Source organism: Alosa pseudoharengus, unplaced genomic scaffold, assembly GCF_046254945.1.
Source record: "Alosa pseudoharengus isolate Yale_2024_CS ecotype anadromous, Long Island Sound unplaced genomic scaffold, YU_APseudo_1.1 YU_APseudo_1.1_scf_22, whole genome shotgun sequence".
Taxonomy (NCBI): domain Eukaryota; kingdom Metazoa; phylum Chordata; class Actinopteri; order Clupeiformes; family Clupeidae; genus Alosa; species Alosa pseudoharengus.
The window spans coordinates 21,337,952-21,355,556 of NW_027468680.1; the positions used below are offsets into that span (position 1 = coordinate 21,337,952).

A 17,605-nucleotide genomic window follows, 5' to 3' on the forward strand; every position below is an offset into this window, starting at 1 on the left:
ACGCTACTGGTGCAGAGTGATGTGTTGTGATCATCCAATCATAAGACGAAGAACCAGTCATGTGATTGCCTGGGAAAAGTTGCCTTAAGAATCATCACCTTACTGTGAGGTCTCCATCAAGAGTATCTACATACCTTTGGAGTCTTTGTACACTTTCCAGTTCTTGCATCTTTGATATAGGTGATGTCTAACAGGTCAGTTTCCTGTAATGAGAAAATAACAAGTCTTAGAATTAGAATCCCTGGGGTACAAAGCTGACATTTGAACATCACTGTCAAGCTGACATCGTAATATGGTCATGGTTCTCTGAGCATAACGTGTCACATAAGGCAAAATGTCAGCAGATAATTGATTTGATGCAGTAAAATCCACTGAATAGTTTTAGCCATTTTACACTTGGGTTTACTGTAGTTGAAAGTAGTAAAAGAATACTATTCTTCATATAAAAAAAAGAAAAAGGTAAGTGTTAAATGATAATACAAAATAGCACAAGATTGTGTGTTTCGGTGGTAGAAACAGTTTGGAGTACTGCAGTGAAGAGGATTGTAGACCCACTAATGACCAAGGAGACAAGATGTAAAAGATGTTAAGGATAAGCAAGCAGAAATTATTGATGCAGTAAAGCTAAGATGGAGGTGGGTAACTTGGTTTTAGAAAAATGTGCATCCATTATGAGTTTTACTTATCAAATAGTAAAAATATCACTTCATCAAGACTATTCCACGTTTGAAAAACACACAGTGTTGTAGCCTGAGTAGCTTGTCAATTATGGATACCAGCCTTAAGAGTAGCAAAGACAAATTGACAAAATCCGCTACTCTTCCCCTTGAGAAAAGAAAAGAGATTATCACTGGACAAAAAGCACAGAGAGAAACCAGCGCCAAGTTACATCAAGCTCATTAGAACAGTAAGAACATCAACAACCTTCTCTTAGTCAGCTAAAGGGGATGAAATGTAAGTATTAGAGCCGACCGAGTCAGAGAGGGGAAGTGTAGATGCTCTGTGAAGCAGAGGGGGGGAAAAAGAGGAGCATCAGTCATGAAGGAATAGAGCGAAGGCTGTCAGACAATACAGCATCGACAATTCTCTTTGTCTGCTACGTACCAGCATCAGATGGAAAGCAAGTTGACAAAAAAAAAAGCCATACGCTCTGATTCATGGGGCCGTGGTGAGCTCAGCTCAGCTAAGAGAGAGCAGAACTGACAACTATGAGGAGGAGTGGAGGGGGGGGGGGGTGCAAGGATGCTGGACAAGGCAGCAGGCCGGGCGTGACACTCATGCTTTGTGACGGCTGTGGAGAGATTCATGTGGTGGTGGGCAGGGGGCGCGGCGGCCAGCTCATGACACGCTCCACCAACTACAGGCCGCCCTCTCTTATGGGAAGAAATAAACAAGGGGGCAGGGGGGCAGGAGGGGCATTTTCAATGCGTAGCTCATTAATGCAGGAATCGCTAAATGTTAATGTTGAGCATTATATCAAACTGTCTCCAGGCACTGCCACCACTGTGTGTGTGTGTGTGTGTGTGTGTGTGCATGTGTTTGTGTGTGGTGTGTGTGTGTGTCTGCGTGTGTCTGTGTGTGTGTATGTGTGTGTGTGTGTGTGTGTGGGGTAAGACGGTACATATCATTGAGCACTAGCCTGTATGTCCTCAGCATAATAGATGTTTGTAGTCATGGCCACTGGATCACCACTTCTTTTTAAAATAATAATGACATTAAGGCTCAATATAAACCAAAACACTAATATTTGACTGAACACTGATCTGACATTTTAGGAATTTCTTTTTACTGTTGGCTGGCCATTCTATTTTCCTTACTGCATAGCATCCATAGAGATATGGACCATTAAATATCATATCCTTGGAATTCTACTATGTGTTGCCCCAATCTAAGTGCATCTGTAGATATGCTAATGAATAATCATGCTGTCTAATGAAATTGTGTGCTACTGAGTGAATTGCCTCCAGGAAAATAAATGTTTTGATGATGATCGCTTATATGCAGTTAATTTGCGATGGATATTTGTACAGTATCATCTGTTTTCATGAGGAGAAACGGCATGACCTGAATATCTGACATACTTTACCACAAATTTAAGGGGGGGGGGGATAGGAGAGGGGACCACAAGTACCATTCCAATGAGACCAACAGTTCTCTTTTATCTGAAATTCTCAGATGATTTTCTGCCTTCAGTTAAAAACGAACCAGAACAATGGTGATAAAATAGAAATTAGAATCCACTGGTCATGACCGAGGACTGAATATTCCGAATATTAATATGAAGGACATACATCGTAAGAAGAAAAATACAGAGCAATTTAGTCTATCATTCTCTCCCATAAAAACAACTAACGCTTAAACGGCATGCAGTCTGTGACTAATATCTGACTAACCTGTCCCTATTCATTATCTTATATGCTTCAACATAGACCATTGTGTGCCATTGTCTATCCATTAGTTTCTCTCTCTCTCTCTTTCTCTTTCTCTCTCTCTCTTTCTCTCTCTCTCTCTCTTTCTCTGTCTGTCCATCTTCAAGCTCCAATCACCTGACCAAGATTTAAAATTCAGAAACACTGCAGTAGAAAGCGCTTGAATGGTACCATAGCAACAGGATGAAGGGTGGGTGGGAGGGGGTGGTGTCTCTGAAAGGGGGTGTTGGGTTAAAGCAATTTCAAGGCAGCCTTCAGACAGCGATGAAATGAGCTAGAGGAAAGTGCAGTCTGCTCCAAATAGCTTGGATCAACTGTCTGCAGACTCTTACCACCATTCTCATCTACTTGTTGACTGGATCCACGGAGGCCCCTTGCTGAACACACTCACTTACAAGCCACCCACAATCAAAGAAGTGACATTGGCTTCCGTGGCTTGGAGCCTGATGGCTTCGGTAAATCATAGCCGACGCTCAACACAGACATGTTACAGTAATCTACCATTACAGACCGACCGTGTTTTCTTTCTCTCCTCTTATTGGTGACAAGGCTGGCCTGCAGAGAAGTAAAAATAGCAACACACATATTGATCCAAAGACCCTTTTGCATAAACGCTCTAACGGGGGCTATTGCTTTCACTGCATTAGTCATTGGGTGAAACCATTGGGTGCATGTTTGCTTGTGTAATAATAGTAGGATTCCTTATCCTACTAGTAGGATGCCTTATTTGCATTTCAGTTTCAGGGAAAATGTAACACTGTGTCGTGAATGAAATTACTGTTTTTGTCTGTCCGCTAAGAGGCATTGATTGTGACAAGTAGCTTTTTCAAACAATCAATATTCATTTATGAGATATTATGATACTGAAAGTATTGATATGTTGTTAATATAGTCTGTTTTGTTCAGCACACTTGAAATTCAATATGTGGCTTCATGGCTTCCCAGATGCCCACCTGTTATATGTGTTCTATATTGAGGCACAATAAACCACCACTGTATACGGAAGATAAGCCAACACTGGTCTTATGAAATGACAGTGGGATGCTGTATCACAAAACTGCACTGTTATTAATGTTTTTAAAATGTCATGGCCTCGTTCAGTCATAGCCAAAGGTGGAAGACAAATACAAATATCTCATGACATCTGTTGCTGTAGTACTGACTCTTTAAAGACGATGATGTGCATCCAACCATGGCCTCTGTCAGTAGCAAGAAAACGTACAAGGTTTGTACTGAATACTATTACTGTATACTGAATACTATTGAAATGTAGGATTTGGGTCCTTAACACTGGTGTTTAAGTTGTGGGAAATAATACTGCTTTTAAGTTTAACCTGCTGAGTGAAGATGCAATGACACAGTACAGGCAGGCATGGAAGACAAACCATCTACCATTGGTGTGTGACTATTTTTAGCCTGTGACTTGCTTTGTTGATTTAGCCAGAAATCACAACACTCTCAGCTCAGTCTCTTCAACATGGGTTTCAGCAAAAGAAAGGTAAGGCAATGTGCTTCATTAGGACCTAATTATTGTCTAGGAGACAGAGGCTCTCCTCTCATTGGCTGGCTGGCCACATTCCTCTAATGAGTAGGAGAAGCGACCAGATGAATGATAATCGTGGATCAAACAAATGTCCTGAAGAGCAAGCCTGAACCATACATCAGCTTATTGCCTTCAACAGACCACTGCCAAAGCAGTCTGAGTGCATGAACAAAACGGACTAATTGTGGCTTCTACAGATGTACAGCTTACAGATGCATATGGAAGGCTTTCGAATTGGAATGGAATTCCATATCCGTGTTTGCCGTTATTTTCAGAAACGTTAAATCATTCTTAAAGTTGAGTGAAATTTGATGATGTCAGTGTAATGTTCAATATAGCTCCACAGCGACTGCTACTCCCTCCTCCTCAGTCACTCACTGCAGAGTTCCCCTTCCTGAAGGGGTCTCCCTCTGGTGCATCTGGCATTAGCTCAAATGCCGCCTCCGTCATACACACAGCAGCGCTGTACGCAGTCACAAGTCAAACCGATGGATGGCAGAAATTCCACTGTCACTGGCAGCAGCAAGGGGCACCGAGACAGGGCAGGGTCCTCAGTGGCCCCAGCCCCCGCGCGGGGGAGACGTCGTCGGGATGATACGCACATCTGCTCACACTGCAGGGCCGAGGGCATGCGCCACGGGGCCGACCCTGTCACAGTGATTAATCAGAGGCTATTGTGCCAGCGTTCCACGCTGGGTGTGTGTGCTGGGGGGGGTCGAAGCCATTGTATTCATAACTCTTCATTTTGACACATCGGCCGTGTGGTTAACCTGTGCTGTGCCAGGGTTCCATTGTCATCACCGTACGACAAGCAGGGACAAAGACGGAAGTTGGGGAGTGCTGTGCCCACCCTGAAGTCAGGCTTTCTTTTGGCCCTCCACCAAGGCTAGGCATCCATGATGCATATAGTGAAAGTAGTCATTTAACAGAACAGGGTTTACACCAGTGGTTCCCAAAGTGTAGGGAAGGCCCTCCAAGGTGGGCATGATGTGGGTTGAGAGTGATATGATGAGAAAACTAAATAACCAACATTTTAAATGTTGTATGACATTTCAAGTAATAAGTGAGTGACTTAATCTTTGTACTAAGCTCATGAGATTGGGGGTGGGGGGTCTATACAATAACTACACTGTAAAAACTGCTTATCTAACCAAGTGTTATTAATATTATATTACAGTAAGATCACACAAGTGAATGATCTTATGAGACAGCACTAGGTAAGTGTCTTTATACTACAGTAAAAACAAAACCAAATAGATGTTTTATCTTAATGTAAGATTAATAACACTTGGTTAGATTTTATTTTTTGCAGTGTAGCAAAACATCTGCCTCTTCAATAAGTTCTGTGTATGGATTTCATGTACAGAGAAAGTCGACATCCCATCTACATAAACTACTTGCTTTTACATTCATTTAATTTGTGCCTTTGCACAACAAATTTGAAAAAATTACAATGAAAACAAGTAAGGAATGGGAGTCAGTTGCCAATAGTGACATGGGGCAACCCAAGAGTCCCTGAACTGCAATTTAAAAGGATTGGTTTTCTGTAGGTTATTTCAGGACACTTGATTCAACACATTCCAATATCTGAAGACTATCCAACTGTGTTGGCAAGCTGTGAAGTAGCTCTCAAAACTGATTTAATTTTCTAGTGAGCAGCAGTCTACCGAGTGTGATGTAATCTGTTACACAAAGATCTTCAGATGAATGTGGATGCACGGTCACAACCTTTCTTCCCAACATGCACTCCACACTGCATCGTACCTAAACAGACATACATGTTTGGATTACACAAACACCTATAAACTAATTCTGCAGAGAGCATCTTGAGCAACTCCCAGACAGACTAATCTTTTAAAGTGTCATGGACAATTTCTACATAGAAAATCTCTATGTAGCCTTCTTTGGATTGAACAGGGCACAGAGTCTGGCATAAAACGAAGCAGATATTACTGTTATGATAGCTTCCATAAAGTTAGCACTCCTGACTGACCTGAGCATAAGGTTTTCATAGTATGAAAAAGTGTGTGTGTTAGTGTATACGTGTGTGTGTGTGTGTGTGTGTGTGCGTGTGTGTGTGTGTGTGTGTGTGTGTGTGTGTGTGTGTGTGTGTGTGTGTGTCTGTCTGTGTGTGTGTGTGTCTGTGTGTGTGAAAGTGAAAGTCCTACCTTGTTCTGGTCAGTCCAGTAGAGAAAGAATCCCTGAGGGTCCACACGTAATGTCACCGGGGTAACCGTTGATGAATCCTTCAAGAAACGTAATGAGGAAGACGTTACATACAGTAGACATTAACTGCATCACACTGTGTCCTCACACATCTTTTTATTTGACAGTTATTCATCTCTTTAAACTTTTCTTGTTTGAGTCAAAAAGAGTTGGCTTACTCCACCCAACTCTCACAGGACTGAAGCAATCTTCTTAAAAGATGTGTTCTTTTTTCCGGTCGTCTCGAGAGACACTGAGCCCTCTACTAGATCAAATTGTGAAGTTTGACTCAGCCATTGCATAAGTGCTCTACATTAAAATGATTCACACCAGCCCTGAGCCACCATTTGCATTTCCCCACAGTGAAGGGCTCCCCATCCACATCCTAGTAAATTGAGTGACACCCCCACCTTCCACCCCACCCCTGTATCTTAGTTTAGTCCTGTCATGGGCTGCCCACTTTGCCTGGACACTTTAATGGTGAGGAGGGAGGGCAAGACGTCGTCCCTGAAGAAGAAAGGGGACGATTTTCTACTCAGCCCTAAAATATTCTCACAGCCCGGCAGCACAATGCCTTCTAAAGGAACTGGTGGGCTAACTCATTGTGCTTGATTCAGATCTTACTTAGCACCAGTCTGAGTCATACATTTAGCCTATTTAAGTTGGGTGATGGAAAGCATTTTCACTGCTGTAAGACAGGGATTGGATCTCAAAGATGAAGCAGAAGCAGAAGATATAAAGATTTGAAGCATGTTCACTGTCATAGCAACAGAATAGCATTTATTTTTTCATCAATGGTCCTGATTTTTTGAAGTTGACAGCTGTTAAAAAAAAATTAGAGTGATATTTTGGACACAATATTTACTGTACCTTCATCTGAAAATTGCACACAGTCTGCTAAGAATAGACAATAAACCTACATTAATGTAATACTAGAAACCAGTATAGGTCTAATTCATACAATAAAATATTAACATAATGACAATATTTGTCTAATTTGGTGGTTGCCCATTTACAAAAATTGAACTGAATTGATCCAAACCTAACAAAATATAGAGAGCCTATTTCAATCCTGCAAACAGTTGACAGAAAACATGTCTTAGCTCAGCGCTTTTTGGGGCTAAAATAGAAGATGACCTTGGTTGCAAATGATGCTGTTTGCCACTTGTTGAGGAAAAACTACAAAAAACAACAGGTGACACCAAGACCAGTCTATGAACTATCCAAGATGTATAATACAATCAGGCCTACATCGCAGTAGCCTATAACTGTATTGTAGTTATCTTGGTACAGTCGCCACCTTTTTACCTTTTCACCTCATCTTTTTTGTAAATATCTGCCATCTCTAGAGCTAAAATGACCAATCGATCTTTTGTAATGCCATTTACATTTACTTGTGTCTACCGTTCAATTTCACAGAGCGTCCTGGCATGAGCCTAGGGTTTATTCAGCAAAATCTGCTGTCTAGTGATGTCCATACAACAACAGTGAAGTGAACTTAAGTCGGAATTCATACATTTACCTTGGTCTATACCTTTGATGGATAGGCTACACACATTTTCTTCAGCTGTGATTTAAAGCCAATAGCAGACTTCATAACAACCCTCGCATATGGATGTTGGTGAAGCCAGATGAAATCACTCTAAGATATGCTGCTTCAGTGTAAGGTTTTGCACAAATGAGAATGATCCGTAAGAAACAATCTAGCCTCGTGTTAAGTGGTTGTCGTCTAAGCTGTTGGCTATAGCTGTGGACCACCTTGACTCAATAGATGTTTGGACGGTATCTTATCTGAAGTGACAGGCAAGTTGAAGCAATCGGCTATTATTATTGGGATTGCGGTAACCTACCAATTGGGAGATTTCATCTTCAAGGTATCAGACTAGACATAGCGGAGTTATCTTAATAGCAAATAGCAAAAACCCATAACGATGCAAAACACAACAAACCTGTCGGTGATGCATACTTACATCATCCCATTTCATAAACCTACTGCCTTTCTTCAGATTCTCTGGAACGGAGATCGGTTTGAGCTGCAGAGCGTGAACCCCAGGCTGCGCTCCTGCCATTTAAACACATTTAGGCTGCTTCCAGGACCTTCAAATACTGATTCTTCTCTCCTATTGCCCAAATCACAGGCTTCAAGTGAGGTCTCGTGGTTTAAATCAATTTGGTATCTTTACGAAAAGCCATAAATGGATTCATTTTGGATGTGTTGCATGGCATTTCATTCACTATCTTTCATGTCCGAGCCTTCTTTGAGATTCCAGGAGATGCGCGGAGAGCCAGGAGAAAACGCGCCGTAAACAGTGAAGTGTCAGTCAGTAGAGCTGCAACCGGTGAGAGTATCCTCCGCGCATTGACTCATTTGCAGCACTCAACGCATGAGCGATTTGCTCACTGAGAATCAGCGCCTCCTAGTGCGCTTACTAGTGCCATGGGGATGGATAGCCCGAAGTGTACAGCAGGGGAGTCATTAGAGGCCAGTAAACCTGTAAGTAAAAGTGAGGTCTTTGATTAGAAGAATGACCTAATTGTTTTTTTTGTTTTTATACGGACACCATCATAGCCTACCTAAACAATAGGCTCATAGGGTTTGCAACGTGTAAAGAAGGTATCACTCTGGTGTCAATAAACCAGTGCACTATAGAAAACAAATAGTTTTCACCTTTGCCACCTGTAGCCTACTATTGAAGTGCAAGAAAAAAGAAAAAATCATGAAGATTCTTCACATTTCAAATATGTTTGTCATAACCTTGGCATTTTCATTTTCAGCTTTAGTGTTTTGGTTGGTTGCATCCCATTGAAAGGCCTATCATCAGTCCAGAGAGAGATGGGGTGATGATGGATGGGGTGGTGATGGTAGTGTTCTGGACACTATCAGTCATGCTGGTCCATTTGCAGAAGAAAAAAACATCAGTGAACTGCACATCAGCTCAAAACAGACCACCTAGGCCTAATGACTTGAACCCCATATGCAGGCCTACAGTCAGTATCTTTGTCAATGGTATCTATGATTCAGCATACTGGTTTCCTTTGTGTCAATCATAAATAATTCTCTCTTTTTAGGATTATGCCCGACTCAGTCAGGACAGGAAAAATTATTTGGGCACAATGAAATATATGTCTTTTAATCTTTTTATCACCGATTTGATCATTATAGTGGCAGTTGCTGGAACAAGGTTGCCCTTTGTATCTCACAGGGAAACATTTTTATACACTGGCGCAGTTCCGGTTTACATGGACTGAAGTTTAGCGCCTACACGTGTATGTGCCTCCATATGTAACATTTGAGGTATTTGAGGTTGTTGCAATGACGTAAAATGTTGTTGTTACACAAGAGATCCATGACAAGAGAGTAAAAACAACAGACAGCATGGCTCATTTTTTTTCTCTTTGAATAGACTAGGCTACTGAATAAGCGTTTGCTGCAGTGGCGCGCCATCATTCAGCTGGGTTGGAGGACTCCAGAAATGTCTCGGTCCACCTTAAAAAAGAGGCCAATATCATTTCCTGGTTGTTGGCCTCCGTGTGCATTAGCAATATGGCGGGATACAAACGCTGTTGGAAGTTGAAATATGATAGAAGCATACTGATGATTTATCAGTTGTTATTTGCCTTACTGATAATTTCACCAATCGCCTCGTCAGAAAATAGCGTGTTGACCGTCGCAGACGCAAACTGGACTGTCATTTTAGAAGGAGAGTGGATGTTGAAATTGTGAGTAGAGACAGTTTCACTGATATGAAATAGCTGGTTTGGCAGTAATTATTTTAAATGCACACAAAAGCTATTGGGTAAAATACACCAATACGCATGTAATAATGTTATGCGCCATATCGAAATTAACCGCGCGTCTGTGCAAACCCGGAAATGTTGGAAATGCTAGTGAACTACTGTAACATTAATGGAAACATTGTAGCCTACCCTTACTAGTTAAACTAACTGATGCCTTTCGTTTAGCCAAGCATTTTTAGTGTTGGGTATTATTCGTGGACTAATGTGATTGCACGTGTAGGCCTACTCTTTTATGCAAAGCAACATTGACGATCAGTCTCACAATAATGCCAACATCTGTCACTAACATCTGGCCCCGATGATCTCAATCGGTTTTCTGCTGACGTGACGTGTCTAAACTATCCCCATGCTTTTCCTTCTCTCTTCAGCTATGCCCCATGGTGTCCAGCTTGTCAGCATCTTCAAAATGACTGGGATGGGTTTTCAAAACATAGCGAGGCCCTGGATATCTCTGTTGGGAAGGTGGACGTAACACGACAGCCAGGTAAGCTTCGTTATAATTTTCCCACCACTGCCTTATCACTATTCACCGTCTGTCTGTATATGCTTCTAATTTGGAATGATGCCGGGTAATGTTTCCACAGTACCCTAGGCCAGACACTAATCCGCCATGCAGAACTGAAACAGTAATCTAGGAGCTACATCAATCATGTTTCACCGTTACATTCGTCAGTTCTGTGTGTATGGGAGTACAAACATGTAAGCAGTAGTTAGTGAAAATGTTATGTTTAACCACAATTTTTAAATGGGTTGAAATTGTTTAGCCTACTTGTTGCCCATTGTCCAGCCCTGTCATGTCTTTGGCCAAGTATTACAGGCAGTGGGAGTGGAGATGGCTGCCCAGTTTATGTAGTCTGCAAATATGGAGCTAGTTGCAAAAAATGTAACATTTTGTAGATAAACCAGAAAGTGTTCATTAGAGGTAGAGCTGACCTTTCTTTCATCACTTGATACGTAAGTCAGTTCTTTAACCAAATTCATTGTATGTCAAGCAAGGATAATGACAAGAATCCCTACTCCGTGCTTTCTGTAGGGAATGTGATGCCTCGGGCACATAGTTTGTGCTACTTCAAAACCAATTCTACAGCATTTTACTGTGCAACACAGTTAATATGGTTAATCTGAAACAAATAAATCAAGAATTGAATTACAGAAAACAATTAAAAATAGCTCACATTCCAGGTAAATGATTTATTTCACACTATTACCAAAATAATTGTTGTTTTTGCATGTATCCTTTCCCATGTTGCCTAGTGCACTATGGAACCTGTACCATTTTTGTCATTTGAGTTGCAATGATTTTAGGGATAGCATTCAAAAACATTTGCAAGGACTGAAACCCCCACCGGCAACCTTTCCACAGCAGTGAGTAGCCCATGAAAAATTGAGCGACGTTAAGCAGGACAAGGTGAAATTTCACCACGTCTCTGCCGTGCTTCCACAAATAGTCCCCCTTTCCACCTGCAGCGGTGCTTGAACAGGGTCTCTCCTCTGCGCTGCTCGGAGCCGGTGTAGACTGAGAGGTGCTGTGCGCCGCTTCGCTGAGTACTGCACCCACCCCCACTCCAGCGGTGTCCCCAGCCCCCTCTCCAAGACACTTTAGCATCGCCGCTAGCCAGCTACACCCACGCCTTTAAAAGCTCGATGAGCATGGCCAGCGCTTGCTGCCATGCTCTACGGATCACACCGCTGGGTGTTCAGAGTTTTTTTTTTTCTTTTCTTACTTTTCCATCTCTCTCTCTCTCTCTCTCTCTTTTTTTTTTACTGTCTGCTGCCAGGTCTGAGTGGGCGGTTCCTTGTGACAACACTGCCAACTATATTCCAGTAAGTCCTCAGATAATTAATGTGCTCCTTATCAGCCAGGTCACTCTACACACACACACACACACACACACACACACACACACACACACACACACACACACACACACACACAGTGTAACTGTCTTCTGTGTAACTGACTTTCACAATATTCTCTTGGTGAAGTGGGTTATGGCCAATTGCACATCACATTGTGTGTGTGTGTGTGTGTGTGTGTGTGTGTGTGTGTGTGTGTGTGTGTGTGAGAGAGCGTGATGAGAGTCATCTCTGCAATAGAATAATGAGATAATGTAGTAATGCGTAATTTGTCTCCTTGTTCACGCTGCAGTGCTAAAGACGGAAACTTCCGGAGGTATATGTCCTCCCGGTCGGTTGAGGACTTCCAAGCGTATATCTCTCAGAAGAAGTGGGAGGCAGTGGAGCCCTTGCCAGGATGGAAATCACCATCCTCTTTCCTGTAAAGCTACCTCAACTCTTTTCAAACTCATCTTCGTGCTGTGTATACTCTCCTAGAGTGTGATTTAGGACCGCTGACATTAATCCATAGAATCCAGGACTGAAACATTGGCATCTTTTTAAAGTGTAATGTTTTACATGAAGGTATTATATCAGACCTAGATGGCAAAACAGTCCAAGTAGGTTGCTGTGAGTTTGAAGTTGAGAAGGAAGGAAGACCTCTCTGATACATTTTCAGCACTTGGCAGTCTAATTGGAAGATGAGAGCCACATGATGCTGAAACAATGGAGTGCCCTCTGCAGTTAGCTTATTCCGTAATCATCTCCTCACTCAAGCACCCTCTACATAGGGTGCTCTACTGTTATTCATTTTATTAGTCAACATTTAACTAAAGCTCCTGAAAGTGTTGATATTCTGGTATACTGATAGCATTCTCTATCTTAGAGATAGTGATAGCTCCTGAAAGCATTGATATTCTTTAAGACTGTAGTCCTGTGAGTATGTTCTCTCAGACCACGCTCACAGGACCAAACTTTTCTCTTCTGTTGTTCCCTCTTGGTGGAACACGCTACCAGCTCCTACCAGAGCAGGGGCATCCCTCTTCAAAAAAATACCCTCTCTCCAAGCACTACCAACAACTGGACTTGCTGAATCTAGCATTATCATTTGACAAGACAACCCCCCTCCTAAACTGTCACTTGATTCTACCAAGTATTACTTATTGATGCATTAACATGTCCTTATCGCACTGCACCTTGATTTTTTTCTTTCTTTTTTCTCTCTTTTTGTAAGTCGCTTTGGATAAAAGCGTCAACTAAATGACCAAATGTAAATGTAGATCTGGGTCATCTCCCTGACCATCCGTTGTGTTGTCCTCCACAGTATGTCTGGCATGGCAGCTCTCTTCCGCCTCTCCGTCTGGATCAGGGTGAGTTCCAGCATTCTGAGATGTCATCTCTTCAACCTGAATAGAATTCCTCCACACTTGAAGCACTTTGGATTGCACTCTGTGCATAGAAAATGAGCTATGTAAATCAAAGACTTGCTTACTAACTTACTTACTTATGAGTCATTTGTTTGACATTCCGTTCATTTTACATACCTTTACCGTCCCATTACATAACATATGGTCTCCATTACAGTTTAGCCAGCTCAAAGTGCAGTGTTAGTGTATATTCACCCGGAGCCCCCCCACTCATACTGCAGATGCCCTGTACTTAAAGCCCTTTACATCATGAAGTGTTTATTTCATTTCATCTATCTGTCCTTGGGTGATGGACTCAGTCCATGCCACTGACTGTCTATTTTGTATTCTCCTCAGCAAATTCACAACTACCTGACTGATAGCCTTGGCATTCCTGTGTGGGGTTCCTACATCATATTTGCACTTGTAACCTTGTTCACTGGGCTGCTTCTGGGCCTGGTGAGTGTAATAGCATTTCTTGTGGCGCATTCAGAGGCGTCCAGTTCTCAGCTGGGGGAATGGGAGCCGCCGGAGGATTCAGTTTGTCATCACAGGAACCCAATTTTGAAGAAAATCTCAAAGGATCCTTGACAAAAGCAGTTTGACGTAGGGAGAAAGAACAGGTGTACTCACTCCGTAAATCCCTACACATACATACACACACACACACATACACACACACACACACACACACACACACACACACACAGGCACCATTTTCTCTGAAAGAAGACAGTTTAAATCTGCATTTTATTCTTATTTTAATCACATACTCCTCTTTTTGCAGATGGACATTTATAGTCAAGACATAGAGAGGCTTAGCATGTGTAAAAGGCACCTTCCTGTTCCGCTGTATTATACAATTCTATATTATACAACATGGGATGATGTAAATCTGCAGGGTGTTCTAGTGTTGACGGAGATGGGGGTGGTTTTCTTTTCTCAACCCATTTGTTCTGGAAAATTACAGTTTCTGTGCAGTGCTGAGACATTTTTTCTCTATGTTGTTGTAGATGCTGGTTTTGATCGCAGACTTCTTTTGGCCATCCAGACCAAAGCAATATGAGCTGAAGTCTGGCACAAAAGGTAATCCCGAGCAATAAAGAATCAAGAGCATGTTTTATAAATCCTCAAGATCTGTCATCCTCTGAAGAGCCATTATGGTGAAAGTACAATTGAAACTACTGCTCTGTACAATAGCTGAACTTTTCCTGCTATTCTTTGCCCTCCGCCTACTCTCCCGTTGTTTGACTGACAGCTGGATTGAGGGATGAAGGCTCTGAAGAAGAGATGGAGGAGAGGAGAGCGTGGGATGCCGACAACGAGCATGTCTCTGGCGAGGACTCCACCGAGGACGACGCCACCCCTGTCGCAGAAATGGCAGACATCGCCGCAGCAACCTCCCCACACAGCGACGCCCCCACAGACCTGAGGAAGAGAAAGCCCAAAGAGTCCCAGAACTCCCCAGAGGGCACCTAACGCCCACCAGCGCACCCTGAACCACACTCTGCTCACCTTCTTTTTATATCCGACCCACAGTGTTTCCTATTTTTAAAACGTCCAGCCTCCATTCCACACCAGCCACGTGAGGTCATTACCTACATACGCACCATGTTCTTCCAGGTGGGCTTTTTGCATGAACAGAGCAGTGTAGTCCTCTCCCTGGAGGTCGATGCCAAATCTTTTCTGACAGGCCTCTTGGAGTGTTTTGAATGTGTTAAAAGAGTTTCTATTATTTTCCGTCACATGCCAAAACAATGATATGCAGTATAACAACAAAGATTAAAAAAAAACTACATCCAAATAACTCCAATTCACCACCATATAACCATGTTCACCATCTGTTAAAAAAATGTCATATCTAAACCAGAAGGATTTGGAAGGAAACACACAAAGTGTTCAATACTGACGCAGCAAATAGTTTATTGATGTCCGATGACTTTGAGAAAACAATAAATAGATATGCACAGGTGATTTATAGCAGTCCCTCCTGAAGACAATCATAGCTCTGGTCTAGCAGTTTCAGTAAGCCATGATGTTTTATTTGATCTGGATGTATGTTATTTTTGGTTTTACTCTCAGGAGAGTGGGGGTCCGACTCTGGTATGTTTTTAATGATCACTTAAGGGATGGTTGGGGAGCATTTTACAGGACTTACGTGAGCCTGAACAGCTCCACTTCTGTAAGTCGACATGTTTGCAGTCGACAAGTATGCAGTCACGATTAGTGCACAGTGCACACACAGTGCCCGAAGGCATGGATGGTTCTGTTTTTTAGAGAAAATGAGCCTAAAACATGCTCTTACATGCAAGGATTACAAGTGTGTCCTTGCTACGTGTTCACTGCCTTGAAACAGTTAAATAAGTAGATATCAGGCAATGGAAATGGACTTTTTTCCCTGAAAGACGCCATTGAAATTACCAATAGTTTTATTTATATATATGATTTTAATGATTAAGATTATATGCACATTCTTAGATTTGAAGATTTGGGTGCTTTTTGTGATGTATGAACATTTTGATGTAATTTTTGAACTTTCTGTTTTATAAGGCAAATAGACTGTTGAAAATAATACATTTTATTGAACACAGGTGTGAGAATATGCAGTGTTTACAAAGTTGTCAATTTTGTATGAAGTAATTACCTAATTGTTGGAAAACAATATTTCATTTGAATTTATTCTGCCGACTGCAAATAATATTAGTCCAATGAACACATCAACTCCAATCCCAGTTTTCGGGAGCTTACCTGTTTGCTTCTTAGACTATTTGCCTGCAGACACTTTTATGGGGCCAAAAATACATACAGCCTATACAGTATATTCGAAAAGCAAAGCTAAACATCAGACCCATCATTGCTCTTTTTAAGTTCTGTTATGATAAATGTTTTACTAGAGTAATCTACCGACTTGTTTTTCATCAAGAAGTCTGATTGTGCCATTGTTGATTTTGTAACTGCTCTATTTCCAGACTGAAATATTTGTCTTTGTGTAAAGTGTGTAAACTGTGTGTCTTTTGAAGTTTAGGTTTCAGATAAAAAAAAAACTGCTTTGACTTTTCTAAAACAATCCAATTATTTTACTTTGTATGTTATGTTACGCTGTTATTACCTGGTTTGTAAATGAAAATTGAAAATTCTGATTTCTGACATCAATATGTGTAAGTAGTATATTGTAAATGTTAAGAGATGTGAATGAAAGACGCCTGAAAGTCACCTTAAATGGGTCTTCATTTTTTTTATTTTTTTCACGAACAACCAGCAGGGCTTAAACCAAAAAGTAAACGTTCAGCTTTCCTTGTACTTTACTAAGGAACAGACTTTCTGCAGTTGGTTAAGGCCTTTGCATAAAGTAAAAGAAACATCTTACAGAAGTATTTCTGTTGGCCTACAACCTATGCTTTGGTTGCCAACGTATCAGCCTTTGCTATTTGGCAACATCCACCATGATTATGCTGGATGAGCAACAATCTAGCTAACGCAGTCAATCCCATTTACCCCTCCTTCCGAATAATTTTCTTATCAGCCGTATACGCTGCCCTAAATTGCACTGCAGATTGAAAAGATCTTTGTGCTTCTCTTCCATCTCCCTGTTACTCAATAAATAATTCAAAAAATATTAACCAGATTGTGCCAGATGTCAAACTCTCCAGAGTCTATAGTACTGTATCTATAGAACAGGTTTTGGCTCTGCATGGTTTGTAAAAGTTTCTCTCGGTCGGTATCGAGCAGCACAGGCTATGCAGTGCGTTCGCTGAGTGCGCTGTATCCTTTCATGAACCCCTCTGTAATGTGTGGGATTGTGAGCACCACACAGTTACGTAAAAAGCTACATGGGAGGATTTGAAGAGAGCCAAATTCAAACACGTCCAGGAATATCTGCTGCCGGCAACCTACACAGGGATGTTACAGAGCTGCAGTGCTTCTTAGGCACTGCTTTTTGATAATCCCCGAGGTCTATTCGAGGCATGGTGAAATGGAGGCCCCCAGTACCCTAACAGCAGAGACATGGTTGGGCATACAACACAGACTGAAAAGTCAAGTTAATACTCTGCAGAAAGAAGGTTGTCATGGGTCATTGTAAACCATGAAAATGAGAGTAGCTTCTAACAAAAGCATTGATTGGTTTATTTTCTGCTTTTATTTGTTCTGTGTAGGCCGCTGACAAAGCAAGTTAAACGCCCTGAACAGAGGCCAAAGTATTGTCTTGGTTAGGCAAACACCTTCGTAAAATCTTCTAAATGTTAACTTCTGACAAGTTAACTCTCTGAAAAGTACCAGAGCGGGGTATAGTTAATGATTTATTATACATGCACTACTGAACTTAGAGATCAGTATAGCTGGGGTTGTTGCAACATGTATTTGCTGGGGTTGTAGCTTTGGTGGAAAAC

General features: G+C 41.7%; 2 protein-coding genes across 2 annotated transcripts in view; one reads left to right on the top strand and one right to left on the bottom strand.

Moving 5' to 3' along the window:
• plcb1 (phospholipase C beta 1) overlaps nucleotides 1-8,246 on the bottom strand; it is a 44,018-nt gene extending 35,772 nt beyond the window's left edge. The window contains exons 1-3 of the mRNA XM_076299959.1: nucleotides 8,148-8,246; nucleotides 6,141-6,218; nucleotides 135-203 (exon numbers count right to left, since the gene is read on the bottom strand). Coding sequence (XP_076156074.1) covers nucleotides 135-203; nucleotides 6,141-6,218; nucleotides 8,148-8,246 — 246 coding nt within the window. The remainder of the gene's footprint in view (nucleotides 1-134; nucleotides 204-6,140; nucleotides 6,219-8,147) is intronic.
• A 1,459-nt stretch (nucleotides 8,247-9,705) lies between these two features.
• On the top strand, nucleotides 9,706-16,430 carry tmx4 (thioredoxin-related transmembrane protein 4). Its single transcript, XM_076299321.1, has 8 exons — nucleotides 9,706-9,897; nucleotides 10,344-10,459; nucleotides 11,754-11,799; nucleotides 12,125-12,253; nucleotides 13,136-13,181; nucleotides 13,575-13,676; nucleotides 14,231-14,303; nucleotides 14,476-16,430. Exons 1-8 carry the CDS (start codon nucleotides 9,722-9,724, stop codon nucleotides 14,694-14,696), a joined length of 909 nt encoding a protein of 302 aa, XP_076155436.1. The 5' UTR covers nucleotides 9,706-9,721; the 3' UTR covers nucleotides 14,697-16,430.
• Nucleotides 16,431-17,605: the final 1,175 nt, after the last annotated feature.

Excerpts from the sequence above, each read along its gene's own strand:
- tmx4 (XM_076299321.1), top strand. The coding sequence starts at position 9,722 with ATGGCGGGATACAAACGCTGTTGGAAGTTGAAATATGATAGAAGCATA. Across the intron at positions 13,677-14,230 it reads CTGGGCTGCTTCTGGGCCTG|ATGCTGGTTTTGATCGCAGA; the intron begins GTGAGTGTAATA and ends ATGTTGTTGTAG. Across the intron at positions 14,304-14,475 it reads GCTGAAGTCTGGCACAAAAG|CTGGATTGAGGGATGAAGGC; the intron begins GTAATCCCGAGC and ends TTTGACTGACAG.